At 42.3% G+C, this 25,497-nt stretch overlaps 3 protein-coding genes across 18 annotated transcripts; 1 reads left to right on the top strand and 2 right to left on the bottom strand.

Annotated features, from left to right (window-relative positions):
• Positions 1-1,985: 1,985 nt before the first annotated feature.
• On the bottom strand, positions 1,986-17,193 carry E(bx) (nucleosome-remodeling factor subunit NURF301 E(bx)). 12 transcript variants are annotated; one of them, XM_070215688.1, is made up of 14 exons: positions 17,056-17,193; positions 14,014-14,395; positions 9,679-13,599; positions 9,227-9,610; positions 8,852-9,166; positions 7,353-8,789; positions 7,159-7,289; positions 4,473-4,665; positions 4,059-4,421; positions 3,477-3,999; positions 3,304-3,414; positions 2,872-3,235; positions 2,635-2,719; positions 1,986-2,575 (listed from the first exon to the last, which is right to left on the bottom strand). In XM_070215688.1, the coding sequence occupies exons 2-14, from the start codon at positions 14,306-14,308 to the stop codon at positions 2,370-2,372; spliced, it is 8,328 nt and encodes a 2,775-aa protein (XP_070071789.1). In that variant the 5' UTR covers positions 14,309-14,395; positions 17,056-17,193; the 3' UTR covers positions 1,986-2,369. The 12 variants fall into 12 exon arrangements, with proteins under 12 accessions (XP_070071789.1, XP_016995994.2, XP_016995993.2 ...); XM_017140505.3 differs by lacking the exon at positions 17,056-17,193 and adding an exon at positions 14,925-15,001; XM_017140504.3 differs by lacking the exon at positions 17,056-17,193 and adding an exon at positions 14,835-14,972.
• Positions 15,525-18,030, top strand: mthl14 (methuselah-like 14). Its single transcript, XM_017140494.3, has 8 exons — positions 15,525-15,586; positions 16,018-16,162; positions 16,245-16,640; positions 16,712-16,901; positions 16,962-17,385; positions 17,449-17,525; positions 17,581-17,702; positions 17,769-18,030. Exons 2-8 carry the CDS (start codon positions 16,041-16,043, stop codon positions 18,028-18,030), a joined length of 1,593 nt encoding a protein of 530 aa, XP_016995983.2. The 5' UTR covers positions 15,525-15,586; positions 16,018-16,040.
• Positions 17,580-25,495, bottom strand: DIP2 (disco-interacting protein 2). 5 transcript variants are annotated; one of them, XR_011418759.1, is made up of 18 exons: positions 25,356-25,495; positions 24,941-25,012; positions 24,463-24,870; positions 24,031-24,410; positions 23,825-23,915; positions 23,159-23,711; positions 22,766-23,106; positions 21,386-22,708; positions 20,908-21,068; positions 20,764-20,845; positions 20,610-20,714; positions 20,180-20,549; positions 19,460-20,120; positions 18,956-19,404; positions 18,751-18,899; positions 18,547-18,698; positions 17,761-18,096; positions 17,580-17,632 (listed from the first exon to the last, which is right to left on the bottom strand). XR_011418759.1 is itself a non-coding variant. In XM_017140488.3 (16 exons), the coding sequence occupies exons 1-16, from the start codon at positions 25,426-25,428 to the stop codon at positions 18,595-18,597; spliced, it is 5,322 nt and encodes a 1,773-aa protein (XP_016995977.2). In that variant the 5' UTR covers positions 25,429-25,495; the 3' UTR covers positions 18,311-18,594. The 5 variants fall into 5 exon arrangements, 4 of the variants coding, with proteins under 4 accessions (XP_016995977.2, XP_016995980.2, XP_016995979.2 ...); XM_017140488.3 differs by lacking the exons at positions 17,580-17,632; positions 17,761-18,096 and having other exon boundaries at positions 18,311-18,698; XM_017140491.3 differs by lacking the exons at positions 17,580-17,632; positions 17,761-18,096 and having other exon boundaries at positions 18,311-18,698; positions 20,908-21,017.
• Between the last annotated feature and the right edge of the window lie 2 nt (positions 25,496-25,497).

Below are 25,497 nucleotides of genomic sequence, written 5' to 3'. Positions count from 1 at the left end.
ACACGTGCAGACACACATACATACAACGCACATTTTACTTAAATAAATATTGGGTAGCAAAATTTGCTTACTTTTAAACATAAAATAACTAAATATACAAGAAATTTTTAAATTAAAAAACATCGATAATGAAGGCCAAAAATCGATGTTTCCAAAATGTATCAAAACGTTTGTCCACCTCTATTAAACCTAACGGTTGTTTTCCGTTGAGTCGGCTCGTGACTGGAAGGGCAGCCATTTTGAAAATGTCAGTGAGTAAGCTCAGAGAAAACAATTAACAATTATTAATAAATACTTCCTCGGCGACGGTGACTTTGGACTTAATCCACTAGCGGAGCCGGGAACTCCAACTACAATCCATTTGAGTTTTGCGCTGCAAAGCTGCAGGCCTCGGCTCTGGCTGAGCTAGGTCCAGATGAGACTCCATCGGCAGCTACATCAAAGAAGGCACCAACCGACCTGGTCGTGTCAGAACTGTTACCACTTGCTCCACCTAAAGTGCACCATCACGTGGTTTCAGCAGCAATGCCACTGCGTCAAGCAGGAACACCAGGAGCAATGCACGCACGATAACCAGGATAAACGCAGCTATTTCTCCCCCCAAATGCAAGGACGCAGCCAGCCCATTATGCCAATCGTATCAAAATGGCGAAGGCACGTCGCCTTCACCAACAGTTATGGATCAGGATCGGGTCATTTAAGCAGGAGCAGCAATTTTTTGAGTCTACACACCGTTTGGCCACAATCCGTTTGACTATTGCCTCCCAAACTGCAGGTCTCGGCTCAAGAATTTTCGGCCCCACTTAAGTCTAAATGAGACTATCGGCACTTATGTACATCAAACAGCGGCTCCACCTGAAATGGAGCACGTGTTTTTCTTTAAACTATTTACTATTAAACTGATGCTTTCACTTTTTTATTTTGCAGACGCTGTAAGCTCTGCAAAGTGGCCGGTAATCCCAATCAGACCGAAAGGATTTCCACAGCAGACTTGGGACGCCCCATCTAAGTGGCCATGAAGAGTTGTCGCGAAGCTGACAAAGTCAGGACCAATGCGGTGCGCGCTCTGGGGAGTCTCCTGCAGCCCCAGCTTGGGAACGGTGAGCAGGTGAAATGAAAATCCTGCCATGTCATCAAGGAAGGCGCATCTGGCTTGGATCTTGTCCCGTACCCCAGTCAATTGGTGGTGCACAACGACAACTTTAAGGTGCACACCAATGCGGAGTGCTGCTGCAGGTGGGGCAGCGTCAGGATCTGAGCCACCTCCCTGCCAGGGGCGCTGGAGGGATCCAATGCGCTGAACAGCTTCGAGGAATACAATCACCGATATGCACATTCCGTCTGGAGCTGCTGTAGGACGCATTAAACCCACTTGAAGACACAGAGGTCCAAAATCAAAAGCATTATTAACAATATTTATCAATTTTCTCCACCGAGAGTCCTACAAATAAAAGCATTACATTGTTTTTCATTTTCTTCACAAAAAGGTTCACTAAAAAAATCATTTTTTTTACATTTTTTAATTTTTTTCCACTGATTTGCGGGTTTTCTGTATACCAGCTACCAGGCGAACAGAAAAATCAGAAGGTGGCTACCGTAATTTTTTCGCTCTCAATAGAGATGTGTCGCCCCATGGGAATATATGGGATTTCCATGTCTATCGGTGGATTGCCCATCTCTAGTAAGCTTGTCCTAATCTAACGGTTGTTTTCCATGAAAGTTTGACTCGAAGGGCAGCCATCTTGAAAAAGAACCGTTATGTGAGCGAGCTTTGAGTTTTCAGCGGCGACCTGCTACTCTTTCTGCGCGCCTGGTATCAAAAATCGAGAAATTTCTCTTGAAACGCTTAAGTCGAAGATTACGGTAAATCTTGAGCCGAGTTTGGCACAAAAATGCACAAAAGCCAGACAAAATTTTCGCCACGACCGCCCAAAAGTATGTTACAAAATGTTTAAGCTTACTTTCCGCCCCTAAAAAATGCAGTATTTTGACTTCGACATTTAGTAAGGATTACATCAAAACAAATGCATAGTGTTTATTTACATTTTAATGTTCTGTACAAAGGGCTTATAAATACTTTTAATTTTTGAAATGTCTGGGGAAACTGAAATTTATTCGCATATTGTTTTATATTACAGATATCTTGTATTACAACTCATATAATAGTCCTTCATATTCATACGGTTAATATGTACATGTATTATCTCTTATATATTGAAATATAAGTAGCTTTTAATCTATCAAATATGTATATGTAACATTTGATTGAAAAATAAAAATACGAAAATGAAACATGTTTTCCAGTTTTCAGATGTGTCATTTACAAACTATTGTAATGTTTCTTAAGTTTAAGGCTTTGCTAGGGTTTCTTATCTACTTTGGCCAAAAACATTTTCCCGAAAATTTTTAATTTTTTGCACAAAGTATGACTCCAGTGCCTCAGCACATTTGTAAAAAGACGATTCCTTCGGGTTATAGTAACGGCAGTTGTCAAATATTTTTGTCATATCGCCAATAAACTCTGCTAGTTTGGTGTAGGTGTTTGATTCGAGTTTGATTTCCATCCGTTTGAGATCTAGTAGAAAAGTAAATTTTGTACTTTTAAATTTCAAATTAACATTTTATGTAACTCACCCATGGGCTCTTTAATCACTTTGTAATAGTCAGGGGCTTCCTTCGGATCAACCGGTTCCATAAATGGCCAAGCACTTTTGTGTAACTATAAAAAAGATATTTCAAACGAGAGTTGTTTAAGCTGCGGATAAAATTATAATGATGGTCATCATTGACTACAATTGTTAGCTTGTTTCTTTCAATTATATTTATTTAAAAGGTCAAACTAAAAAAAATTGTTTAGTGAGAAGTCATTACCTGTATTTGTTTGATTAAGTTCTTTAGCTCCTCAATTTCAGTCGGGGAAAGTTTTTTCATATTTGCGGCGTTTGCATCTGTTTTCCGCTGGCATTCAGGGCATACATATTCATCAATAAACTCTGCTTCGCTCTGAAGTATTCCGACGCAACGTCCATGGAACCAATCCTGGCATTTATCGCAGCATATATAAAATTGTGACTCGTCGTATGGTTGACGACAGCTACAATATAGCTGTTGAGTTTCTCTCGCCTTTTTGCAATCAATGCAAATAAATTCCGATAGTTTTTTCGAAGCTTCTTCGGTAATACTGACACAATCCCCATGGAACCAATTGCTGCATAAGTCACACCCCACGTAAAACCTAAATTGATAATTATAAAATATCATTATAAAAAGTGCTGTCTTACATTAAAATGTATTAAATCTCACTTTGTGTCATCATATGGAGTACGACAAATGCAATACAATTTTTCCTTTCTTCTTGTCAATTTTTTTGGTCTGCCAATACCATGTTTGCTGTGCTGCGCATTTGCCTCTGCCCTGCGAATTTTTGTAGTGTTTAGTTAATTATGTCAAATTGAAAATCACATTTAAACACGTACCTTTTTAAGTCTATATTTGGCTCACTTCTTTCGTTTTCACTGTGTTCTTCCGGTGAAGCGACACTTAAGGGGCGCACATGTCTCTGGACTTTGGTTTGAACATCTTCGTGTATTTCGTTTTGTAAATTACGTTCTAGTAATGAACGCTTACGCAAAATACTTTTCTTAAGCAGCTCTTTATGGCGTTCCAACTGTGATTGCTTTTCCTCTTGAAGTTCTTCAACTTCTTCAATCTGCCTGCGATTTTTCTTTAAATTGCGATTAAATTGATTACTGGTTGTCATAGCATTTGGGCGTCTTAACGAAGTCCGAATTTTCCATTCAACGTCATCGGTGTTATTATCACGCGATACAAAGCTGCGGCGACTTGGTGTGAGTGCTTCCTCGCTTGCAGTCCCTCTGGGGCATAACTCCCACTCATCTGCACAGTTTGAATTGGCATTCTCTTGTTGCTTCTGCATACTAACAAGTTTTTCTTCAAGTTCCGGACTCAGATTACCTTGTTTTAGAGCATTTGAAATAGCTGAAAGGCAAGACACTTATTATTCTGAAAACACGAACTATTCACTTAGTAATACTTACACTCCTGTATATAGCCGCTGGTGACAACAAAGCTGTCGCTTTGTTTATTCTCTAGGTCTGCTTCTGTGGGATCGAATTCGGCATGATTCGCTGGTTCGTTATGCTCTAAGCCCTCTAATAGGGTAGATGTACCCACAAAGGGCTTGTTAATTGTAATATTAGGTTTTTCTGTTTCTGCACATTTACTATGTTCCTGCTCATTGCCATTGTTTATGGAATTAATTCTAATAGTTGAATTGGCTTCGAAAGATGTGGTTAGCGCATTGGCATCGTTGTCTATGTTGTTGGTCTGCAATGAACATCGTTTAAGGTCTTCACTTTCATATTTTAGGCGATGCTGCTCATTATTGTCTTGATCTTCAACTAGAACTAGATTATAAATTTTTAATTTTTTTGCTTGCAGAATTGGCTTACAACTAATGTTGGTGTGGCACGGCAAATCACTTATTAAAGTTCTACCTTGGGTTACGTCATTTGGGGATGTGGGTATAATTTTATTCGGCGGACTGCAGACGACGATAATTTCATCGTCATAATCTTCTTCTTGCATTTCATGCAAAACATAATTCGAATTCACCATACAAGCAATTGATACGCCGCCACCAACCTAATTGTTTCCAAAAATTTTAGTTATATTCAGAATCAAGAGTTTCATAGCATAAATATGAACGTATGCGAGGAGTTCAAAAATTTGTTAGCAGACACACCTACCTGACTTTAATCAGAGATCAGTTGTAGTATTTACTCCAGGCAACCTTTTAATGTGTGTTATCATAGTTGAGTAGTTGTTGTAGTTGGCGAAGAGATTAACACGTGGTTAGGAGTTGTAGTTGTTGACACGCGACATTAAGGCATGGTTAAACGTTTTTAAGCAGTGGAAGCATGAATTTTATTTTAAGGTATTGACATTTTTATTACAAAGATAGGATAGTATTTAAATTGGATTTATAATTATAATGCAAACTGTGGCAAATAGACTAAAATGCTATGTAAATGGTGGAAGGATATGTAAGGTGTATATTTGGCGTGTTATTGCGAAATTTAATTTTGGGCAAGTGTAAACTTCATTTCGATTTAGATGAGATGATTATAAAAATGGTAAAGCCTTTGTGTTTTTTAAAGGATATCATAAAAACTAGCTCAATCGCGAAGTTAGCACATGCGCTTATATTGAGAAATCTTCCTTTAATTTGCCATTTTAGAGAACGAAACTTGCCTTTGATTTGTATATCTTCAAATATGTCAGCCAACTAAAACTCTGCGTGGGGTTAATCTCTTCAGCAATTCGTTTTCATATTTAATTTAAAAGGGAAATTTAATTTGGCCAGTGGAATTGTGACCAATTGCTTTTAATCCTATGAGTGCACTTGAATTCAACTGATTTCTGATTAATATTTTTAGTTTACTAGCTCTGTATTTTCTTTTCTTGCACTGATTTATAAGTTATGTTTGAAGAGTTCTCTTCTTACTTATATATGAAGCATGCGCTTTTTGTCAACACAAAGGCCAATTTGCAAATAATCATCCAACTAATTCAGAAACAAAAATTCACAAAAGTTTAAACTCTTTCTTGTTTGGTTAACAGGTCATGGAAATAGGAATATTAAACAAATTTTAACAGATAGATAGGGTATATATGCACCTTTATAACACAAGACACACGCCTTAAAATTCGTACAATTGCAGATTCTTTAGAGTGTGTGTGTGTATATGAGCTGAAATATTTAAAGCAAGATTTTTAAATATGATATCTCATAATTTTAACAACCTGACGAGAAGCGTTTGGTTTTCCTTTGTTTTATCTATTAGTAATCCCTTTTTGCGATATTTTTTAATTATAAATATTGTATATCATTTGCTTTTTTTATTTCTTCTTGCTTTAAATAACTGTGTGGCTCTACTATTGGAGTTAATTGGGGGTTTAACCCCACTTGTAATATTTAATTTGCATTAAATTTTGTTTCCATAGTTATAAAGTCTATTTACATTAGAATATATTCTAAAATGTCGAACCTTTCAGATTAAAATAGATTCAGATATCAGCATTCCACAGAATATTTATTTTCAATACACAAAAAATCGTCTTACACCCACAAACCAAAACAACCTTTTCTTTGTGGGAAAATCGAAATGTTTAGATGATTTATTTGTCGTATAAACATGTTGTTTTTTCTTCAACAAAATACATGAAATTGGAATTTATTTGTTTTCGAAGTGAGTGTAAAAGTATTTTAATATCATTTATGTGGAATCGTTGGTTATCCAGAAAGCTTTAAACATTTTACACATTAATAAATAATGCTACAAAAATGGATAACTCATCTACATGGCTGCTTTCAAAAATTATTCGTACGAAAAGAAACAGAGCTTGTCACAATTAATGTGGTTGCATAATAGATTTTATTGCAAAAAGCGCTTTACATTTTACAAGTATTCTATATATTACTTAGAACCCAAATGTCCCCAGGCAAGAAAATCTAATCGCAGCAGAGTTCTAATACTTTTGCCTTGGCTTAAAACATTAGGTGACAGTCTGAATTATTGTTTAGTATATATTCTTAATGTGCTTGCTACTCACTATCTAATAGTTACTTATATTTAAAAAGGTATTCACATTTTTAAGCTAAATACAATTTTATATAATTTAAATTAAATAAACAAAATAAATGTCATATTTGAATTAATTCTAAATATCGAGCTCCCTGGAAGGAGGATTGCTTGTTGAATAATTATGTTGCAATAGTAAGCCTTGGTTCATATTTTAATGAAAGTCTTTGTTGCTGTACTTGGGAAATAGAAGTTTTATAGTTTACAGCTTAGGAATGTATACAAATTAGGATTCGGAAAGTATTTCAAAAAATGTTTAATAAATTCCAACAAACAAACAAAATTAAAGGTACCAAACGAAACGTATAAAAAGTGCAAGTAAAGCAGCAACATGCCTCTCTGGTTTAATAAATAAATTAACTTAACTTAAACGTAGAATAAAACAAGAAACAAATTGGCTTTTCGGTCGAGAATCAGCAAATGCAACCCTTACAGTCCTGATCTAGTTCCCACTGCTCCTTTCACATTATAAATACAATTAAAAACTACTCACTTGCTGATGCGTAGCTGATTGGTGAACTGGGGTAAGTGGAGGGGGTTGTGATTGAACTGCAGATTCCGGCTGTACCGCCAGGTATATTTTTGTTGGGCCCAGAACACCTAGCTTGCCATTTGACTCTTGAGCTAAAATTAGAATGACAAAGGCGTTAAAAAAAACATTTTTTCACATTTTATCGGATTACTTACCCTTCATTAATTGCTGTTTCACCTGTGTTTGTACTAATTGCAATTGTTGTGCAGTGAAATCGTTGCCCACAAGGCCTTGCAATACTATACGTGGCCCATGCTCGGTTTGCAATACTTGAGCGGTGACACACTTAATGACTGTTCCAGGAGGCTGATTTTGAAGAAGACTTTCCTCGACACTCATGGGTTGCTGTTGGACTTGACCCTGGACAGTCTGGGCAACAACGGGCTGTTGAGTGATTGAGGTAACGCCACTTTCGTAATTTGTTGTCGACTGCTGAGACATTTGCTGCTGCTGAACAACGACTTGCTGGGGACTTTGTGATGGGAGAGTCTGCTGTTTGACTGGTGAGGTTTGTGGACTTGCTTGCGCAGCAGTGGCTGAATTACTCGTCACGATGTGAGCGTTCCCATCGCCTTGGTGTTTTATATGTGCTACGATTTGCGCCTGGTTGTTCCCTAATGGCTTAACAATGACTTGTTGGCCATTCACAGTGGCCACCTGTAACTTGCCCTGTGCCAACTGCTGGGCTAAGGTCGAATTGGGAACCAGTACTTGTTGTGTACCTGATTCATTGACATCAGTAGTGGTGATCTGGGCTTTCTCTTCGATTGTTGGTTGCGAATGTTGTTGAACCACAAGCTGTTTGACCAACTTTGTTTGAGTACTTGGCGAGGACTGAACAATCTGGTTCGATTGAACAACAAATTGTTGCTGAGGCTGAACAATATGTTGTTGTTGCTGCTGTTGCTGGGTTTGTATCTGCTGCTGAACCATCTGCAATGCTTGACTCTGGGGCACGTTCCTCTGCGTAACAATAGTTTGACCGGGGCTTAAAATGATCCGTTGGCCGCCAACTACAATCTGCTGTTGCACGTTGCTGGTGTTAACGATTTGCTGAATTACTTTTTGGGTTGGCTGACTTCCGACTTGGGCCATTGAGATTTGCTGCTGCGGTGACTGTTGAATTGGTTGTGAAATAACTTGAGGTTGAACAAGCTGCTGTTGTTGAACCGGTGATGCTCCTTGTTGTTGTGCAGACGAAGTAGATATAATAACCTTTTGTCCCTGCGAATTTTGGCCTACCACCAATTTTGACCCAGATTGTACAAATACTTGTTGCAGGTTTTGACCAGAGGAACTCGAGCTAACCACTTTTGACACTATTTTCTGAACGGACGGCGATGAAGTTGTTGCTGATGCGGATGCTGCTTGCTGCTGCTGTTGGGCCAGCAACAATTTGTTCTTAATTTGTGCAAGCGGTAGAGCAACGCGCGGAGAGGACGCTATGGATGGAGTCCCGGAATTTTTCGTGACATGTTTAACAGCAATTTGTTTTATTACTGGCGCTCCTGGACTTGCAGTAGACTGTACTGAAGTTACTGCTGGTGACGACGGAGTAGAAGTAGGTTTAATGGGAACCTTGATTTTGTTTCCTGGAAATATTAATGCATTTTACTAATCATATATTTTGTGCACTTGTTGTGATGAGACTCACCTGGCGTTGCTGCATTTGATGACGTTGTGGTAGTCAGCACATGTAGTTTTCCGTCCGGCATCTGAACTAGCTGCTGCCCAGGGTTTAATCCGCGTACGCTTACCTTTCCGTCTGGCCCCCTAATAATTTGTACCTTATGTGGTGTAGGTGTGGATGGAGTAGACTGGGTGCTTGCTACAGTAGGGGAAGCAGTTGCTGTCGCCGTGTTAGCAGCTGCAGCTCGTGAAACCTGTGTAACCGCTTGCTGAATGATTCGCGTTGTGCCATCTGGGTTTTTGACAATCACGCGCCTACTGCCAATAACTTGGCCCTTGACTAAATTGATAAAGTTGAACGATTAGATTCATTGTTGATAAATAATTAGCAATAACGTACCTGGGGTCACAGAACGGGCGACCTCGCCAGTGCCAACCAGTTTCCTCTGCTGGTGAACAGCGCGTTGCAATTTCAATTGCTGTTCCATTTTCTCCTTGACATCTTCACTTGATTTCGGGGCCAATTGGACGCGACCAGCGCCGCCAGGAGTTCCATTAGTTGAAGTGCTCGGACCATTATTGCCACTTGCCTCCAATTGACGAGATGCAACAGATCGAGTTACCGCCGATAAGCGTGCCTTTTCCTGTTTTTCTCCAATGAATTTAATTTCCCACAATTCTAATTTATCTTCATCGACCCATTCCTCGCTAATCTGCGGCTCGGTTGGCTGGGGAGATTCAGCCCGCTTTCGTTTCCGCAGTCCAGATCTTATGGATGTTACTTCTGTAAAGTGGGTAAAAGAAATAAATATATTAGATAATTTTAATTTAAACATGCGCGTTAGAGCTTACCTCTTATAGTCTTAGGCATTTCAAGCGGAATGACAACCTTACGCCGTAAGTAGCTTGTTTTTTCGCCATAGCGCCCTGCATGTCGAAGTTTTAGCAATTCCAAAGTCACAATTTCCGTATCCGTTGTGACCTGATGCTTCCCATCCGTGGACGGGGGCTTCGCTATCATGTCGTCCCACCGGAGACACGACCACAGAATCCGCAACTGAAGCGCCAGGCTGGACAAGGAGGTGGCATTAGATGTGCGATAGGACCAGCACGTTCGAAACAGGGGACGTGAGCACTGATATTGCCAAATTGTATTATTTTTCGCCCCGTGATGAAAGCCATTAGTTGTTGTTTTTCCACCCAGACGCGCCAGCTTAAGGAGCTCGAAACGAGGTAGCACCAAAAGGCTGCGTTTCTTTTTGTGAGTAAGAAAATTTGAGATTAGAGGGTATCGTGAATACGATGGCTTTTTGTAGACTGTTGTTTTATCCTCGGACTTTACAGCTTGCTCGTACAACTTAGCTGCGTCACTAAGGAGGTATACACGACCTCGGGGCGAATTCGATGAATAGACACGCTCGGATCCGTTCTCAAAATACTCCCGCTCATATTTCTTTACGCATTCACGCTTAACTGGACGTGCATTGATAGGAAATCTGCGGTTCTGTTTGTTAAGGGGTATATCCTTGGCTAACGTCTGATCCAACACATCTTTAGTTCCAATATAGCTTTTCTTAGATTTCTGGTTCCGCTTTCGCCGCCATCCGGGTGTCATATCGACATCTTCTGCGTTAGCTCCTGAACACGCTGCATTTAAGCCGGCCACAATAGAGTCCTCGGTACTCTCAATTTCGACATTGCTGCAAACGTCCATGCTCTCGATATAGTCCATTTTATCGGAGTCTTGGGTGTTGGAGTCAGTTGTTGTATTGCTTCCGGCGCTCGGATCATCTTCCTCTTTTATCTTTGCATTGGCTGCGCAGTCTTGATCAAGCAGCATGCACTCAGTCAACAAAGAATCGCTAAAGAGAACAGCGTGCGCCCGAGCATGTTCCCAGTCTTGCAGTAAGTCCAAGGGTGCCTCGGATTCAGCTGGTTTTCCCTCTTCTGATTCATCCGTAGCTAGCTGAGTGGATTCCCTTTTACCCTCAGTGAGCTTTTGCTCCAGAATAGATGGCTTTTTGACAGCCCCCAATATGGCGGCAACTGTCTCCTTGGAGCCATTTCCCGCAGTATGGGCCTTCCGCAGCAACAACAAGAGTTCTTTCTTCGCCCGCGCTTTTTGAAGACACAATGGCGAGTAGCAAGTATTTTGGGTTATTTGAGATACAGCATTCGAATTGGTATTACACTCCTTGGTGTAGCAACGGAAAATCTTTGCAAAACGATTAAGCTGACTAAATTGTAGGCGCACTGTTTGAATTTGTTTAGCCAGCGAATTGACGAGTTCCAAGTTGACGTTTGCAGGACCTCCCTTTGCTGGGATTTCAGTAAGGCGAAGTAAGCGCTTCTCCAGATACGTTTGCTTAGTGTTGGCCGCAACGCTTTGTGACGAAATCACAAGCGGCTTCACATCGGTAGCAACTTTAGAAGCCATCTGCTCTTCGGCCTCGGCCAATTTTACACGGCGATCAAGCAGATCATCTAACCGACACTTGCGAGCCACTTTCGGGTAGTAAGTACGCCCTGGAGCATTTAGCGCTTTGCTGACATCGATGTGCCCCTTGACCTTCTCCCCAACATCTTCTATAACTTTCACGTTTTTGAATTGCTCCGGCAAGTAATGACACACCTGACCGTCGACATTGCTGGACTCGCATTGTTGCATAAAACGCTGAGTGCGTGGGTCGACCAGTACAATTTCGTTTACGGCATTCTCCTCTCCCATGGTGTAATGCACATACACCCTATTGTGAACCAGCGGTTGAGCTCGTCGTGCTCGAACACCGCACCGTCGACTGCTTGAAAGCCAAAGCCAGCCCCACTGTCCGTGGACGCGGTACTCCTCTCCTTTCTGCTTCCAGACTTGATGTTTGAGGCCCAGGGTGTATTTAATGTAGTTGAAGGCAAGGCGATTGCGTTCTTCCTCGTCATCCCGCTCGCGCTTCTCTCGCTTCTCCAGTTTCTTTCGCTCTTCCCGTTCGCCACTAGTTATGCGTTGCAGATTCGTGTGGCCAAGCTGCTCATGCCAGACATTGGCGAATACAACGCTTTTGAGGGACGATTGGAACAGCAGCAAGACGGCAGCAAAGTCAGATGCGCGGCGGGCGTTCATGACGGCAGCGTTCCAGACTTTCTTGTTAACCACCCAGTTAGAATTTAGAAACGAAGCTGCTATATTGGACTCGAAGTTTATCAGCGTCTGCCTGAGCGTTGTAATCATGTTCTCGGTAGTTCCCATGGTTATACCGATCCACTTAAAGTCGGAAGCAGTCGTTAGCGAAAACTTGTGGGACAGATGACGCCGCTTGTCCCGTTCCTCGTTCCGTTGCGGCTTGTTGAGGGCAATTGCATTGGTTGAATACTGGTTAACATAGTTTTTGAATCCTTGCTCCATGCCGAGTTTAAAATGCAACGTGCCATTACTGAGCTGGCTGGACTTTTGACGCGTTACCATTTTGGATTCTTCCTGTTTCTTCGCTCCATCAGATTGGCTCTCGGATTTGGCATCGCCATCCTCTGCTTCCGCGTCAAGTGCCTCCTTCTCAAGTATTTCATTGGTAGCCTCTTGTTCGATTTCGATTAAACTTCGCTTGGTGTGTTTGTGCTCATTAGTTAGGGTCTCAGTCAATTTCATTTGCCGCTCAATTTCGTCTCGGCGTTCTGTAATCTGGCTGTGCAGTCGAGTTTCCAGTTCTTCGGCGTCCAGTCGGTTAAGTAGCAACTTCAACTTGCTTGTCGTACTGTAGTACCAGCAAGTGGAGTCTGCCTGGTCCTCGATAAAAATGCGACGGGCGATAAACCAATACTTGCGCCCATGACGATCAACACCCAGGCTGTCATGCCGGATCAGCACGCCTTGTTTTTCCTGCGGCAGCACACAGTCCACTACTCCACTGACCTTATGGGAGCGACAAAGCCCGCACTGCCAATCCTCAGTGGGTACGTCGTTCATGGGCGGGTCTACGCATTCCAAGTGATAGACGGCAGGGCACGTTTCGCAGCATAACAAGTCGCCGAGTCGATGGCAAACGCGGCAATGGTCATCGTAGTGAATGGGCCCTTCCTGCAGCATGACATCGCGAATTGAATTGGCAGTTAGAAATTGATCTGACAAAAATTGGAGCACTTCAAGTCGGCTCTCAATGCCCGTGTACGGGTACTCAGATTGGTTTAGAATTTGGAACACGTTGCGATCAAACGTCTTGTCACTCTCCACATAGCTGCGCAGGACTTCCGGCCACGTTATAGCGTCAATAAGGTAGAGGCTAATATTAACAGTGTCCTTTTGATCCAGCGGACCAAAGTGGGTGCCCTGTGCGTCCTCTTCCCGCAAAATGGCCTTCAGCAACATTATATGCACGTCTGTCAGCAAAGCACTTTGCTCCTCGCAAGCCAACGCCGCGCAAAAGTCCTCGAATCGGAATGGCGAGAGACGCACCAAGTGGCGAAAACGCCGGAGTACTTCGTAAATACTGAGGGCTCGAAAAACGTGGGCATTGGCTATGGACAGATCCTCCGAGGAGTCGGGCAAGTCTAGCGCTGCATACTGCCGCCCTTCCTGCAGCCACACGGGTTCCGGGCTAGGCGGCCGTGGAGGCCGGCCAACTCCGTTTTGGTTGAAGCTACATACGGAGAATTCCGACTCGCTCTCGTTGGCTGCTTCCAGGCTCTCGTCGTCGCTGGGCGTGAGTAGCATGTCATCCTCATTTTCTGATTTGTCTTCGTCGGAGTCTCCAAAATCAGATCCGTAGTGATATTCCGACTCGTACCCTGTAAAGAAGACAAGTAGATTTATTAGATCTTTTATTTTTACAAATTTTACTTCTCAAGCCAGGGCCTGAATTACAACCTGTCATTTTGTTCCATTCTAGCTTGTTGTGAATCGATTTTGGGTAAGTTCCGATATTGGAAAAAAAAATCAATTGTAAAAAAATATCTTAGCGTTTATGAATCAAATACAACAATCGACCAAGTTAAATTATTGTAGATATCCTAGCATCGTACAAAACCCAATTTTACATTTTAATTAAATTCGATATTTTATGTTACAAAACAGAGATTGAAATAGGAACAGGCGGATCTAGAAATCCTAGAAATACATAGGTATGTTGATATCTGATGTGGATCACCTGACCAAAGGGTCGGTATACAAAGTTATACTGTCTAGTCTCGAACGTAACCCACCTTTCCTTCCGGAGTAGCTGCTGGTGTTGGGTTGCACGGTGGACTTGCGTCCGCGGCCCCTCTTGGCGGCGCTTCCGCGGTTGCGGCTGATATTGGCGTGGTTGTTGTGGCTGCTCCGGCTGCCCTCGTCGCTCTGCGGGGAAATGCCCCTGGAGGCCGACGGGGTGCTGGGCTGGGACTTGCCCTCGCTGAGGTACTTGGGCTTCTTGAGCAGCTGGTACTGGAAGCGTCCCGAACCGCGCTCGTTGGGCGTCTTTGGCGGCCGACCACGTTTGCGACTGCCGCGACCGCTCATTTCGGCTGTTTTAATGATGCTCTTCTGGCTTGTAGTGTGGGTGGTGCGTGTGTGGGTCCTCTCCTCAGATTCGGCTCCGATTTAGATCTGAAAGAAGGAATTGTCCATTCAGTTGAGTACCGTTTCCCACTCGCACCCAGCTATTTACGGACACATTCAAACACACATTCACTCGACGGCGTATGCGGGAAAAATCGATCAATCCCAGTACTTGACTGCTGGCAGAGCACCTTTTGTTTAGATCGCGCACATTTGGCACAACAAAAACCCGCCAAAACAGCTTGTTCCGTTCAGATCGACGGTTCCCTTATTAAATATATTAAGTACATGTATTCAAAACACATTCTCAGCTTCTAACGCTGCCTGGCAAACGCACTGGCCAGCACCACCGAGCGTGTGTGTGTGTGTGCGAGGAAATGAAGCCAACGCACATTGTCCGCCATTTAAAGAACAGAGAAAATTTTCGCGACCGTCCAAGCGCCACCGTTCGTTCAGAATCCACGCAAGCCTTCACTGCACAAATTACCCAGCATGTTGGGGAACACTTGCGGACGATTTAACACAATTTATTCCGTATTTTTAACTATCTTCTGCAAACTGCGAGAGCCACTTTTACCTAACATTTCAGTTCTGAACATAACTGGAGACGGTGTACAGTCGGCCAATCACAGCGACCCTTCTATTTCTCGGTGCCAGAAGCGACCTCTGGCGGTCGGGTCGGGGCACTAAACAACTAAGGTTGCACAAACGATATTTGCAGGGTTGCTTTCGGCATTTACACTGCACCGCGCTGACAGATGGGATTTGAAATTGAGCGCGCAATTTCGCGGGCGTTTGAAATGGGTACTATTCTCTTTTAAAATGCCTGATATCATTTACATTGTTTTTAGGTCCACATTTAAGAAAACATTATAACATATTTGTTTATTTATTCCAGTTTTTAAACAAGTAAAAATATAGAAAGTTTTCTTATACCAGGGAATATACAAAAAAGACTGTATTTGGATGATCCAGTGATATTTAATTATGCTTACAGCAAATCAAGTGCTTGTCAAAACCATTTCACACACTTTCGAACCTCCAAAGAAACGCCTGTGAAACCTGCAGACCGGTATGGGAAAATGCTTTTTTGTTTGTAGCCCTGTACTCATTGCTATCTTATCACCAACCAACCGATTTTATGGCAGAAAACCGACTCTATTCGCCAGTATTACTTTATTAATCAACCTCAGTGGTTGCATTCCCAATAATTACCAGCGAACCTAAGTTATTCCACATGTCCGTAAACACTAATCTATATTAAAAATCATTCAAATTATCCGTTGTACAATTGAAATACTCAACTAAAAATTGGACCAACGTCATTAGTGCGTGATATTTGAAATTTAAACCCCTTCTTTTTATAAATTCCATTTCAATGAGTGTAATTTTTCAAGTATTGATCGATTCTAAGGAATGTGCTACCAGCAAACTTACACATCAATCTGACGTCATGTGTTTTATAATGATAACGCAAAGTAGAGAGGAATAACACTCACTCTTTTAATTTCTTACAGATAAGATAATTCATATTGTTTAAACGAACGTAAAAATGCTTTTGTTTACATGGTTGTTGTGTCCACAGATTTGCATTGTGTTTCTTCGATATTAGGAGCAGCAACCCATTTGGATTTTTACTATATCTGACTTCTATACATATATCATTCCAGATTGGTTAAGGAATATAATCAGTATGAATTTAGGTTATTGGAAAATTATCTTAGCTTTAATCAGTCTAAAGGCATATTCCACATTTTCGGCGCAAACAACCGCCGGACCTGGACCTAATAATTTAACGGATTTAAATACATCGAGGTAAAAATGGTGATAGCTATAGTTAAATAGAAAAATAATTGAAATGTTTATTGCATGTGCCTGCGTATTTGGACACACATAGTACACTAAATACAACATCTACCGGTCTCTCGGATGAAATAATATCCTCGACACTAGTTGTGAATGGAACCTTTACTACTACGGAAACCACAATTACTGAAGCCGGAGTTAAGCCCGCTCAGAGTTCTATAGAGAAGCCATCAGAGCCAGCAGACTGCTCGCAGCGGGAAAAATACAGAAAGCAACCAATTGCAAAAGAATCTTCCCGATTACGAAAATGCTGTCCACATGGAGAAAACCTAGATATTTATCGCGAAAATCAAAGTGATTCCATGTGCGACAACGGTATTTTGAACTTTCAACCGTCTATAATAAGTGCGGTTCTGTTTGATAACTGCATTGAAGACTTGGAGATCGAGACTAAGCTAGACTACGACATTGGAAATCCATGTAACAGGTGTGTAGATATGCCAATAAAAACATGAATAATCTGTCAGTACTATACTAAATTTTATACTTCAAGTTTAGCTCCCTTATATATGACGATGAAGAGGACGTTTTTTTCGTTTTACAAGACGGATCATTGTTAATTATTGACAAGTTCGGCAATGAATCGTATACAGTCCAAGAGAATTACTGCTTGGATATTGATAAATCTGGACATTTTTTTGCCTTTACATGTGTTACGCAAGTTGAAGAACAAATTGCATTCGCAAAAGTAATGATGATTATCAAGACTGTATTTCCTATAAAAACTAATTATTTTTAATCATTTCAGGTCATTTTTGTTGCTGTTTTAATGCTCATATCTATGCCCTGTCTATTATTAGTTAGTTATTTGCACATGACACTTCGTTTGTTGCGTAACTTACATGGTCTCTCCTTAAGTTTGATGTCTTTGTGCTTGGCTTCTGGATACTTTGTGCATTCAGTGGTGCACATATATGGCATCCCGAACCAAGGATTTATTGGCTATGTTATACAGTTTTGTATTTTAAGCTACTTTTTCTGGTACTTCTGTATATGCTTTAACGTTCTCTTAAATGTGTGGTACAAGTTGCCCTGCTGCATCCAGCTTTCTAAGCCTTGGGCCACGTTTAATTTTGCGTGCTACACTGTTTTGGCCTTTTCTGGACCGGCTACTATAGTTGCGTTAACAGTTCAAAAGGGTTTGCCAGGAATGCCATCCTACTTTCTGCAAGGCAAGTTAATAGCAACAGTTATACTAAATAGCATCCAATTAAAATATTATTTTTCATTTAAAGGCCTCACGGAATCTATACGAGACTCACAGCGTTATTTTATACCTCCAGTTTCCACGATTCTTTTTCTTAGTTTCTTGGTAAGAGAATTCAGGCATATAAAATAATATATTTTTACCATGTTTACATCCTTAGATTAACATCATATCATTCTTCGGATTTCAACGTATAAACGGGTACGAAAAAGCTGAAAAGGGGGATCAAGTAGAGCGAAATTTATTATTTGATCAACAAAAATACGAGGACGTAAAAAAGGAGTAAGTGTATTAATTTTTTATTTACGTTAAAATACTATTAATATCTTTGAATACTTACTTTATCAGCGCCAAATGCGTCAGTTTACTTGGAATAATTATGGTCATAAGCTGGCTACTCGAAATAGTCACATTTTACTCGGGATCCAATTCGAATTACCTGCTTCTTTGCGACATGGTAAATGGTCTTCAAGGAGTTTGGGTACTGCTAATATTTCTTGTTGTGCGGAGGCGCCGCACAATAATATTAAGGTGGTGGTATGATCGGGGCTCCCACGAACTTCAAGGAACCGAGCTGCAAGCTCTTAGTAATAGCAACAATCCCACATAGACATACAATTTTAATATAAAAACTAATTTTCACATAACGCTTCCTTTTTATATCACGTCTTCAATTCTGGATAATTTAAGGAGAAAATTATGATTTAATTATATGAAATATTTAAGCAGAGATATAAGATATAAGATCGGAAGCATCAGCCTCTTCCCTTCCAGGCCGGACAACAAAATTTGCATTTTGTATTTAAGTTACAACTCGACCCAAAAATCATAAAAAACATTTAAAAGTGCAGATCTTAAAACACGCTAATATATCAGAAAAATATTAAAAAAGTATGTAAATTGTTGTTTATTTAGACTTACATATAAATATTAAATGTTTGTTGTCACTAATATGGTCATATAAAGTTAAATAGTCCATTTATTTTAAGAATGTTTTACCATCTATGCTAGTACTCTAAAAGGAAATGTGTAATTATGTGGGCGGTCCGAACCAAAATGAGCCATTTCATATTTTTTAATGGATTGCGATTGTTTTAAATAAGATACTAAGAAAACGTTTGCTTACGTTTCATAACTACGTAGTGGCGATTTCATCATAAGAATAAATGTGTATTTACATGTTATATGCTACGTATATGGGATCCAATTGGTCGGCCAGAAAGCCATCCCGTAAATGCATCCGTTGCTTTTCGCCCCGACTATTAATAGGCACCACACCTGGAAACAAAAAGTTATTACTTAAGTCATTTGACACATTTAGATTACAAACCTGGATCAACGACCACAACAACACCAACTATTAGCTGATGGTCTTCTAATACTGTGTTTGTCACCAAGGGAACCAAATCCAAAGCTTCTGATTCGTTGCCATCTAGTTCGACAACTACGACTAATAAATTAGTCCACGTGAAAACGGCACTGCGTATAAAACATTGGGTAAAATTTGTCCTTACAGGTTGTTTTTCAAGTCTTACCACTCAGCTATTTTTTTGTGACAACGCATTACTGAATTTTCGATATCAATTGGATGATAGTTCATGCCACGCAAGGAGATCACTTCATCAACAGCTCCAACTACATACACAGCGTCGTGGAGTTCCTGGTCATTCGAGTTTCCTGCGCCGCCAATTAGGCTATGCTCAGAATTTGCACCCAAGGAAGCATTTGAAAAATTTAACTGCAATTGACTCATGGAATTCAACGATTCTGTATCACTGTCGCGACTAGCCACACTCGGTGTGGTCTCGTCAAGTAGTGAGGCTGCCTGAGAGCATTCGGTTCGGCGTAAGAATCCCAAATATCCAGTACGTGCATATAATTCAGAGGTGGCCCCAGTTACCAATTTGGCGTTGAAGTGATCATTGTAGTCGGTTTCATCGCCGTAAATTGTAAAGTATCCATTTGCATTGTGGGGAGCTTGAACCTAACAAAAAGATAACACATTAGATATGATTACTACGAATGTAGCAAATAATTACCCAAATTTCTCCCAAATGCGAATCGCCACAGTGACCCTTGGTATCCGGATTTGCTATGATCACTTTTACTCCTGGTAGAAGTTTTCCTGATTCAATTACACATAGCGAATTTGGTGCACCGCGCTCCACCAAAGCTACTCGATTATTTCGCAAAGCCCTCATATCTACGTAAACCTGAGCACTCTCTGCAGAGCTAGCTCCTTGCACACAAATGGCCGGATTCACACGACACCCAAATGAAGTGGAGACGCAGCGAGTATTTAGACCGAGTGCTTGGAACAGCTTACAGAACTGCTGGGTCAGCTGAACCCTCGGGCGCTCTTCCGCAACTACAACACACGTCCGCACGCAACGCAAGTCAATGTTTCGTTGCTTTAAGGAGGGTATAGAATTACTGAGGGCTTTCGTACACAATTCTATTACGCCATATGAGCAGAAGGTGTCGCGAACACGATGTTGCGAGAGAGTTGACAGCCACAAACTGGGATTAGTTTCCACTTCGTAGGGTGCGATAAGAATCGAATGGTGGCCACTGTATACTCCGATAAGAGTCCACATTACAAAGCCAAGGCCGCAATAGGGATCCAAACATAACGCAACATGACGAGAAGGATACAGCTCACAGGCCAATTTTAAACTGGCGCACAGACTAGATAGAGATCTGTTGAATAAACTAAAGTTACAGCAAGAGGTTTTTTAATGCGATGTGAATTTAGCTACCGATGCGTTATGTTTACTCCGCTTAGACGGCCACAAGTTGACACGCTGAAATCCAAATAGGCGCTAGAGTCAAAGGAGACCGTGGCTATGCCGGCATATTTGCGTTTTGGGTTGTCGTCGATATCTAATATGGGTGGCCATGTCTTTGGATCAATGGAGGTTGCGGCCTCTCGGGATTTTAGTAACTTAATTATCGGTTGAATAGAGAGCACAATTCCACTTTTTGAGACATCAACAATCATGCGAACAGTGGGTAATGTGGTGTTTAAATTTTGTGGATGTGGCGGCCGTATGGTAATTGGTATAGCACCCAAATATAGGCATCCGTAAAATGCGCACAACAAATCAAGTCCTGGGGGAAATATAAGCGCTGCAAGGAAATTAATTTATTACAATTTGTATTAAAGCGTCTATATCGAAGAATTCTTACCAACATGATCGCCTGGCTCTATTCTTCCTCGCTCTTGTAACAATGCCGCTATTTTCTCTGCCCGTTTGTGCAACTCCGAGCATGTCAGAGTTTTCGCAATGGCACCTAAGAAATAAATCTAAAATAGATATACTTACAGAAATATTTAACTTACCCTTAGAATTCAGCAGTGTAAATATAATGTGATCTGGGGAAGTGCCTGCTCGCCAACGCAATACACCCGTTATAAGTTGCGGCTGTTGAAATATCGACAATTTCAAAATTCACATTTCCATTCAAAATAGGCACATTGACCAACCTTTCGCTCACAGTCTTCGGCTAGTCCGACATCCCGTCCGTGGGCTTCAGCGAGGCGATTACCCTGCACTAAATTTCCAACCATCACGGAGGCTGGTCCTACACCCGTGTCTGTAATACCACATCCAGATGATGAGCTTAATTTTGCGGCAGTTTGCACACCTTATTTTGTTTGGGGAATGGTTAGTAGTAGAATGATTTGTCGTTTTTGTACAAGGATTCGTTACAAAAATGATTATTAAAGCGATTTCATTAGTTATGTTGGCGTTTGTGTTTGTTGTTGATATTATACAGTGTTGTTATTTTTGTTTTTGCAGTGAGTGTTGTAGTGGTCATAGAAGTAATCGCAGCATTGCCGAAGTTGGTGGTTAAAAATAGAGGAAAGCAATATTTGTATTTAATAAGGTAAATAAAGCACAGGAAGTCCATCAAAAGCCAATTATTTAAACGTATTCAATTCAGTTGATCGGAGAACTCACCTTGATGCAATTCTCGTGGCTTTGGTAGATTGGTGACGCATGTATGTGGACACATCAGAACATTCGCCGGGTGAAGGGAACCCTCCAAAAATCTTCGTCTTGCCTCACATAAATGTATGCCCCCAAGGGGAGTCTTGGGCAAATGATTCGGTGGAACCAATGCCAGGCAATAAATGCCAACCTGATGAATGGAGTCCACTGCCTGCAGAACGCGTGACATCCACTGGAAACTTTCTTCCTCAGAGCAGTCGGGACGTTGTTCAGCGATGACACACACGCGTTCGTCCCGCAGGACTTTAATGCTAAACACAGCTATGCGCCCTCTGTAAATAAATCGCATGGGTTCCACTGCTAATACTGTGGCAATTATGTCATCCGCGTTGTGCTTTCGCCCGGTAACCGTCATGAGACCATCACGGGATCCGCAGACAAAGACCAAGCCCCCAGGACCAAGAAAGCCCAGAAGACCTGATCTCACGTAAAAGTCTTCGCCAATCGGTTTGGAAATAATGTTCACTGTGCCATTTCCATCTTTTGGCTGTTCGAATTCTTCCAATAGAGGTTGAACTTTAAAAGTTGAATTCGTCATTCCGTCGAGACCAAAGTAGCTAGCGCTTGTGGAGCCACTAGTAACGCATATTTCGCCGACTTGATCCGTCTTGCAAAGCACGGGAGATCCTTCCGAACGCACGACCACCATTTGTGCTGCTGGCATCACTTGACCACAGTCTTGCAAAGTTAGCGACGTTAACGAGTCTTCGCTGTCCACTCTCACTACTCCGTGAGACAGTGCTGCCATGGACAGCACACCGCGTCCTGTAGCTGATGGACTGAATCCGCAAGATCCTCGTCCAGGTCGACGAAGGGAAACAGTAAATACTTCAGAGCTACTGGCACACGGACAAATCGCATCTGAGCGTAATCCTTTTGCTTGGAAAACGCTCAAGAACTGGTCGCACGATGAAAGTGACCAGGGATTGGCTCCATCGGCCACGAGCAACATACGCAGAGAAGAGAGCGATATATCCTTGTGATCTTTAGTAGCCAGCAGGCCCCAATGCAGATCGCGACTCTTAACCAGGCAGCAAGAAGCCCGGTGTTTTGTTATCAATTGCATCCAGCTGGATGGTCGCAGCTTCATCAAGGCATAGGGTATGAAAATAACATGCATACCATTCAAAACGGAAGTAAGAACTGAATGCCATAGTCCAACTTCACGCTTGAAATCCAACACACACACAATGGTTTCGCCTTCGGTGTAATGACAGGCCATAGTCAAAGCTCGGCAATGATTGATCATCGCTGCGCGGGTAACAGTGACACCTATAAAATATTTAAAATTTTTACAAATGTTTGGTAAGTGGGGTAGGGTACACTTACCCATAACACTGCCTTCTTTATCAGTTGTGTATTCGATATAGGCTGCAGCCGAATCGTCGACCCGTAAATTGCCCACATTGAATTCCTTAGGCGGCTTGGGTAAATGCTCGGTTACAAACCACTGCAAACGTGGCCAACCCTTTAGCTTAGCTATTTCCCCCGTAGTGGATGATTTGGGTAGCCCTTTCAAGCAAGCCTCCGAGGTTAGCGCCACGGTTATGCCGCAAGAACTCAATAAGAATCCCACTTGCTGCGGAGGTGTATCCGAGCTAGAAAGCGGTAGCTCTATTGGCAAAGGCACTAAGCCCCGAAACATGCAACCATACCAGGCTGTAATAAAACTGTAAGAAATTTGATTAAATAAATCCAGCATATGTATGTATTTTAACTAACCTTAAGGGGTCGTTATTGGGATAAACCAAAGCAACACGATCGCCTGGCTTGAGGGTCACTTGCTCAGGTCCCTTGCTAAATATTTTCGTGGACAAGGCGTACGCAATCTTTTGTGCGCGCGAAAGCAGTTTGCCATACGTTAAGGTAGTCGTTATCTTGCCATTAGGATCGAGGACCGTAGCCATGGGACTCTTAAAAGAATTAGTGCCATATCGTTGCAGTGCGCACTCGAGAGTACGCGGAAGTCCGGCTGGTATGGACAGTTGCTCGCCCTGCACAGGAGTCATTGTGCTGCCCTCCGGTTTTGGGGCATTCGGATCCTTCGTGTTGGCAGCAATCTCCAGCTCAATGTCGTTATCTTCGTAGAACTCCGGCAGCGGCCGGCGCTTAGGTCTTTTGAGGGTGTTTAGCAGTTGCTGTATCTTAGCCGACACCTTCCACTTGCCATTGGCGTCGGCCTCGTTCAGTTCGTTTTGAGAAACGTTAACGTATCGCGTCACTCGGTCCGCTGCCCGATGTGCATTATTAAATTGTGTGATGTCAGGAGCGTTGACTAATAAAAGAGGGGGGAAATGTATTACTTATGAAGTTAAGCCTCTTACACAGATGACGTGTATTTAAATTTAATTGGTTTCATTTCGTTTCATTGTGAATTCAATTACTTACATTGCTTTTGCTTGAACGCTTTGTCAGAAAAGTCACTCTCCCGCTTGTATGCAATCGGCGGGGCGTCCGTGCTCAATGCGTCTGATGTTGGCTGCACAAAATAAATTCTTCTATTAAATAGCATTCTTTGAAATGGGCCAATCTGGGGCACGAACAAAACGGCTCCAGAAAAGCAGATTTAAACAGATTAAATATATTTTACTCACAATTGGAGGTAAGTTTTGCGGTGGCCGCCTTTCTGGAGCGCTATTCGATGATGAATACTTCTGATTTGGCAATTGGTTCTGTTTTACTTCCGGCCTCGAGTGCTGCTGCGAACCCATCGATGACTCACGAATTGGGGGTTTTATTATGGGCTCGGGTGGCAGAATGCTGTTGCTAATATGATCCCGCGGATAGTTGTACTCCTTGTCGGGGGAAATGGTCTCCTCGGGAATGGATTCGTCATCCGTCGATGAGTCCAGCTCATCGTTGCATCCAGGGCTTCGGTTCAGGACAGATGTGCGCTTCGATGGCATAGGCAGGCTGGGCTTGGGGCGACCTTTCAGAGCCGCTAGTGCCTGCTGCACTGCCTCCTGTCGTACTTCTGGGGGTGGAAAGTTCACAGTAAACCGTCGTTGTTCATTAGCACTACTTACCAGAATGATAACGTTTCTCATTGTGCGTTACTTTGCGCTGTGTGCGTCGCTGACGATGCTGACTATTATTGGTTGACTGCTGATTCTGGAAGCCACTGGGCTCGCGAGTATTCTGATATCCGGGATCGCCGACCGCTCCGCCCTGTGGTCGCATATTCTCGTAGCCGGGGGCCCCCACATTTCCGCCCTGAGGCGTCGATGACGAGCTCACGGAGGATGACTGATGGAAGTCGATCTTTTTGGAATGTCTTTGCTGTGAGGAGGACAGGGAGGGCACTTCGGTGACATAGCTGTAGCCCTCGCTGGACACTATGACGCCGTCGTTGTTGATGTTTCCGTGGCTGTTGCTGTTGTTGGCATCCTTCACGTTGTAGTATGGCGGTGGCGCCGTGCTCTTCACCTTGTCGCCTTTCCACAAGAGGATGGTTGGAAATGTCAGTTACCAAATAGCAATTTATTCCGAGCCCCATCCACTTACCTTCATGCTTCTTGAGGAACGGCTGCAGCAGCTTCGCCCGTTTCTTTTCGTAGCCCTTCTGCGTAATGTCGCCTGAAAATGCAAATGGGAATGGGTTTTCAGCAGCTCCGCTTGGTTTTGGTGTCATTAATATTAGTCATGGAACAGCAACACAGCCATGATCAAGATGTTCCTATGCTGAACGCCCCAACACATGACATACACACACTTTTCTTTTAATTGGGGCCTGGCTGTGTGAGTGGGCTTCAGCAAGGAAAAGCTTGTAATTTATAATCCGAATTGGGAGCGGTAGCTGTTCAATTAGTTGGTGTCTGATATGTATACACAATTTCATTTTTCCCAAACTCACTGCCAGTCTAGCAACAATATTGGATTTTCGTGTGTACCAAAAACAGGCGAAAATTGGTATATCTACCTTCCGAGAGCTCCAAATCCAGCTCAGCGAGCTTCTCGCGAACGTAGCCAGGTAGCGAGGATGTGTGCTCCATGGCCGGGGAGTCTATAGTGGCGTCCTGGTTTTATTCGATGATCCTCCTTCGCTTAGGCGTTTAACTTTC

Source organism: Drosophila takahashii, chromosome 3L (assembly GCF_030179915.1).
Source record: "Drosophila takahashii strain IR98-3 E-12201 chromosome 3L, DtakHiC1v2, whole genome shotgun sequence".
NCBI classification, from domain to species: Eukaryota; Metazoa; Arthropoda; class Insecta; order Diptera; family Drosophilidae; genus Drosophila; species Drosophila takahashii.
Note: the sequence above shows the minus strand (reverse complement) of the source record. Positions and strands in the feature narration are given on the sequence as shown.

Bases quoted from the DNA above. Each gene is read 5' to 3' on its own strand.
- mthl14 (XM_017140494.3), top strand. From the start codon at position 16,041: ATGAATTTAGGTTATTGGAAAATTATCTTAGCTTTAATCAGTCTAAAG. The intron at 16,641-16,711 runs GTGTGTAGATAT...CTTCAAGTTTAG, and splicing joins ATTGGAAATCCATGTAACAG to CTCCCTTATATATGACGATG. The intron at 17,386-17,448 runs GCAAGTTAATAG...TTTCATTTAAAG, and splicing joins GCCATCCTACTTTCTGCAAG to GCCTCACGGAATCTATACGA.
- DIP2 (XM_017140488.3), bottom strand. From the start codon at position 25,428: ATGGAGCACACATCCTCGCTACCTGGCTACGTTCGCGAGAAGCTCGCT. The intron at 24,871-24,940 runs GTAAGTGGATGG...TCTTGTGGAAAG, and splicing joins GTTCCTCAAGAAGCATGAAG to GCGACAAGGTGAAGAGCACG. The intron at 20,550-20,609 runs GTAAGAATTCTT...ATTTCCTTGCAG, and splicing joins AGAGCCAGGCGATCATGTTG to CGCTTATATTTCCCCCAGGA.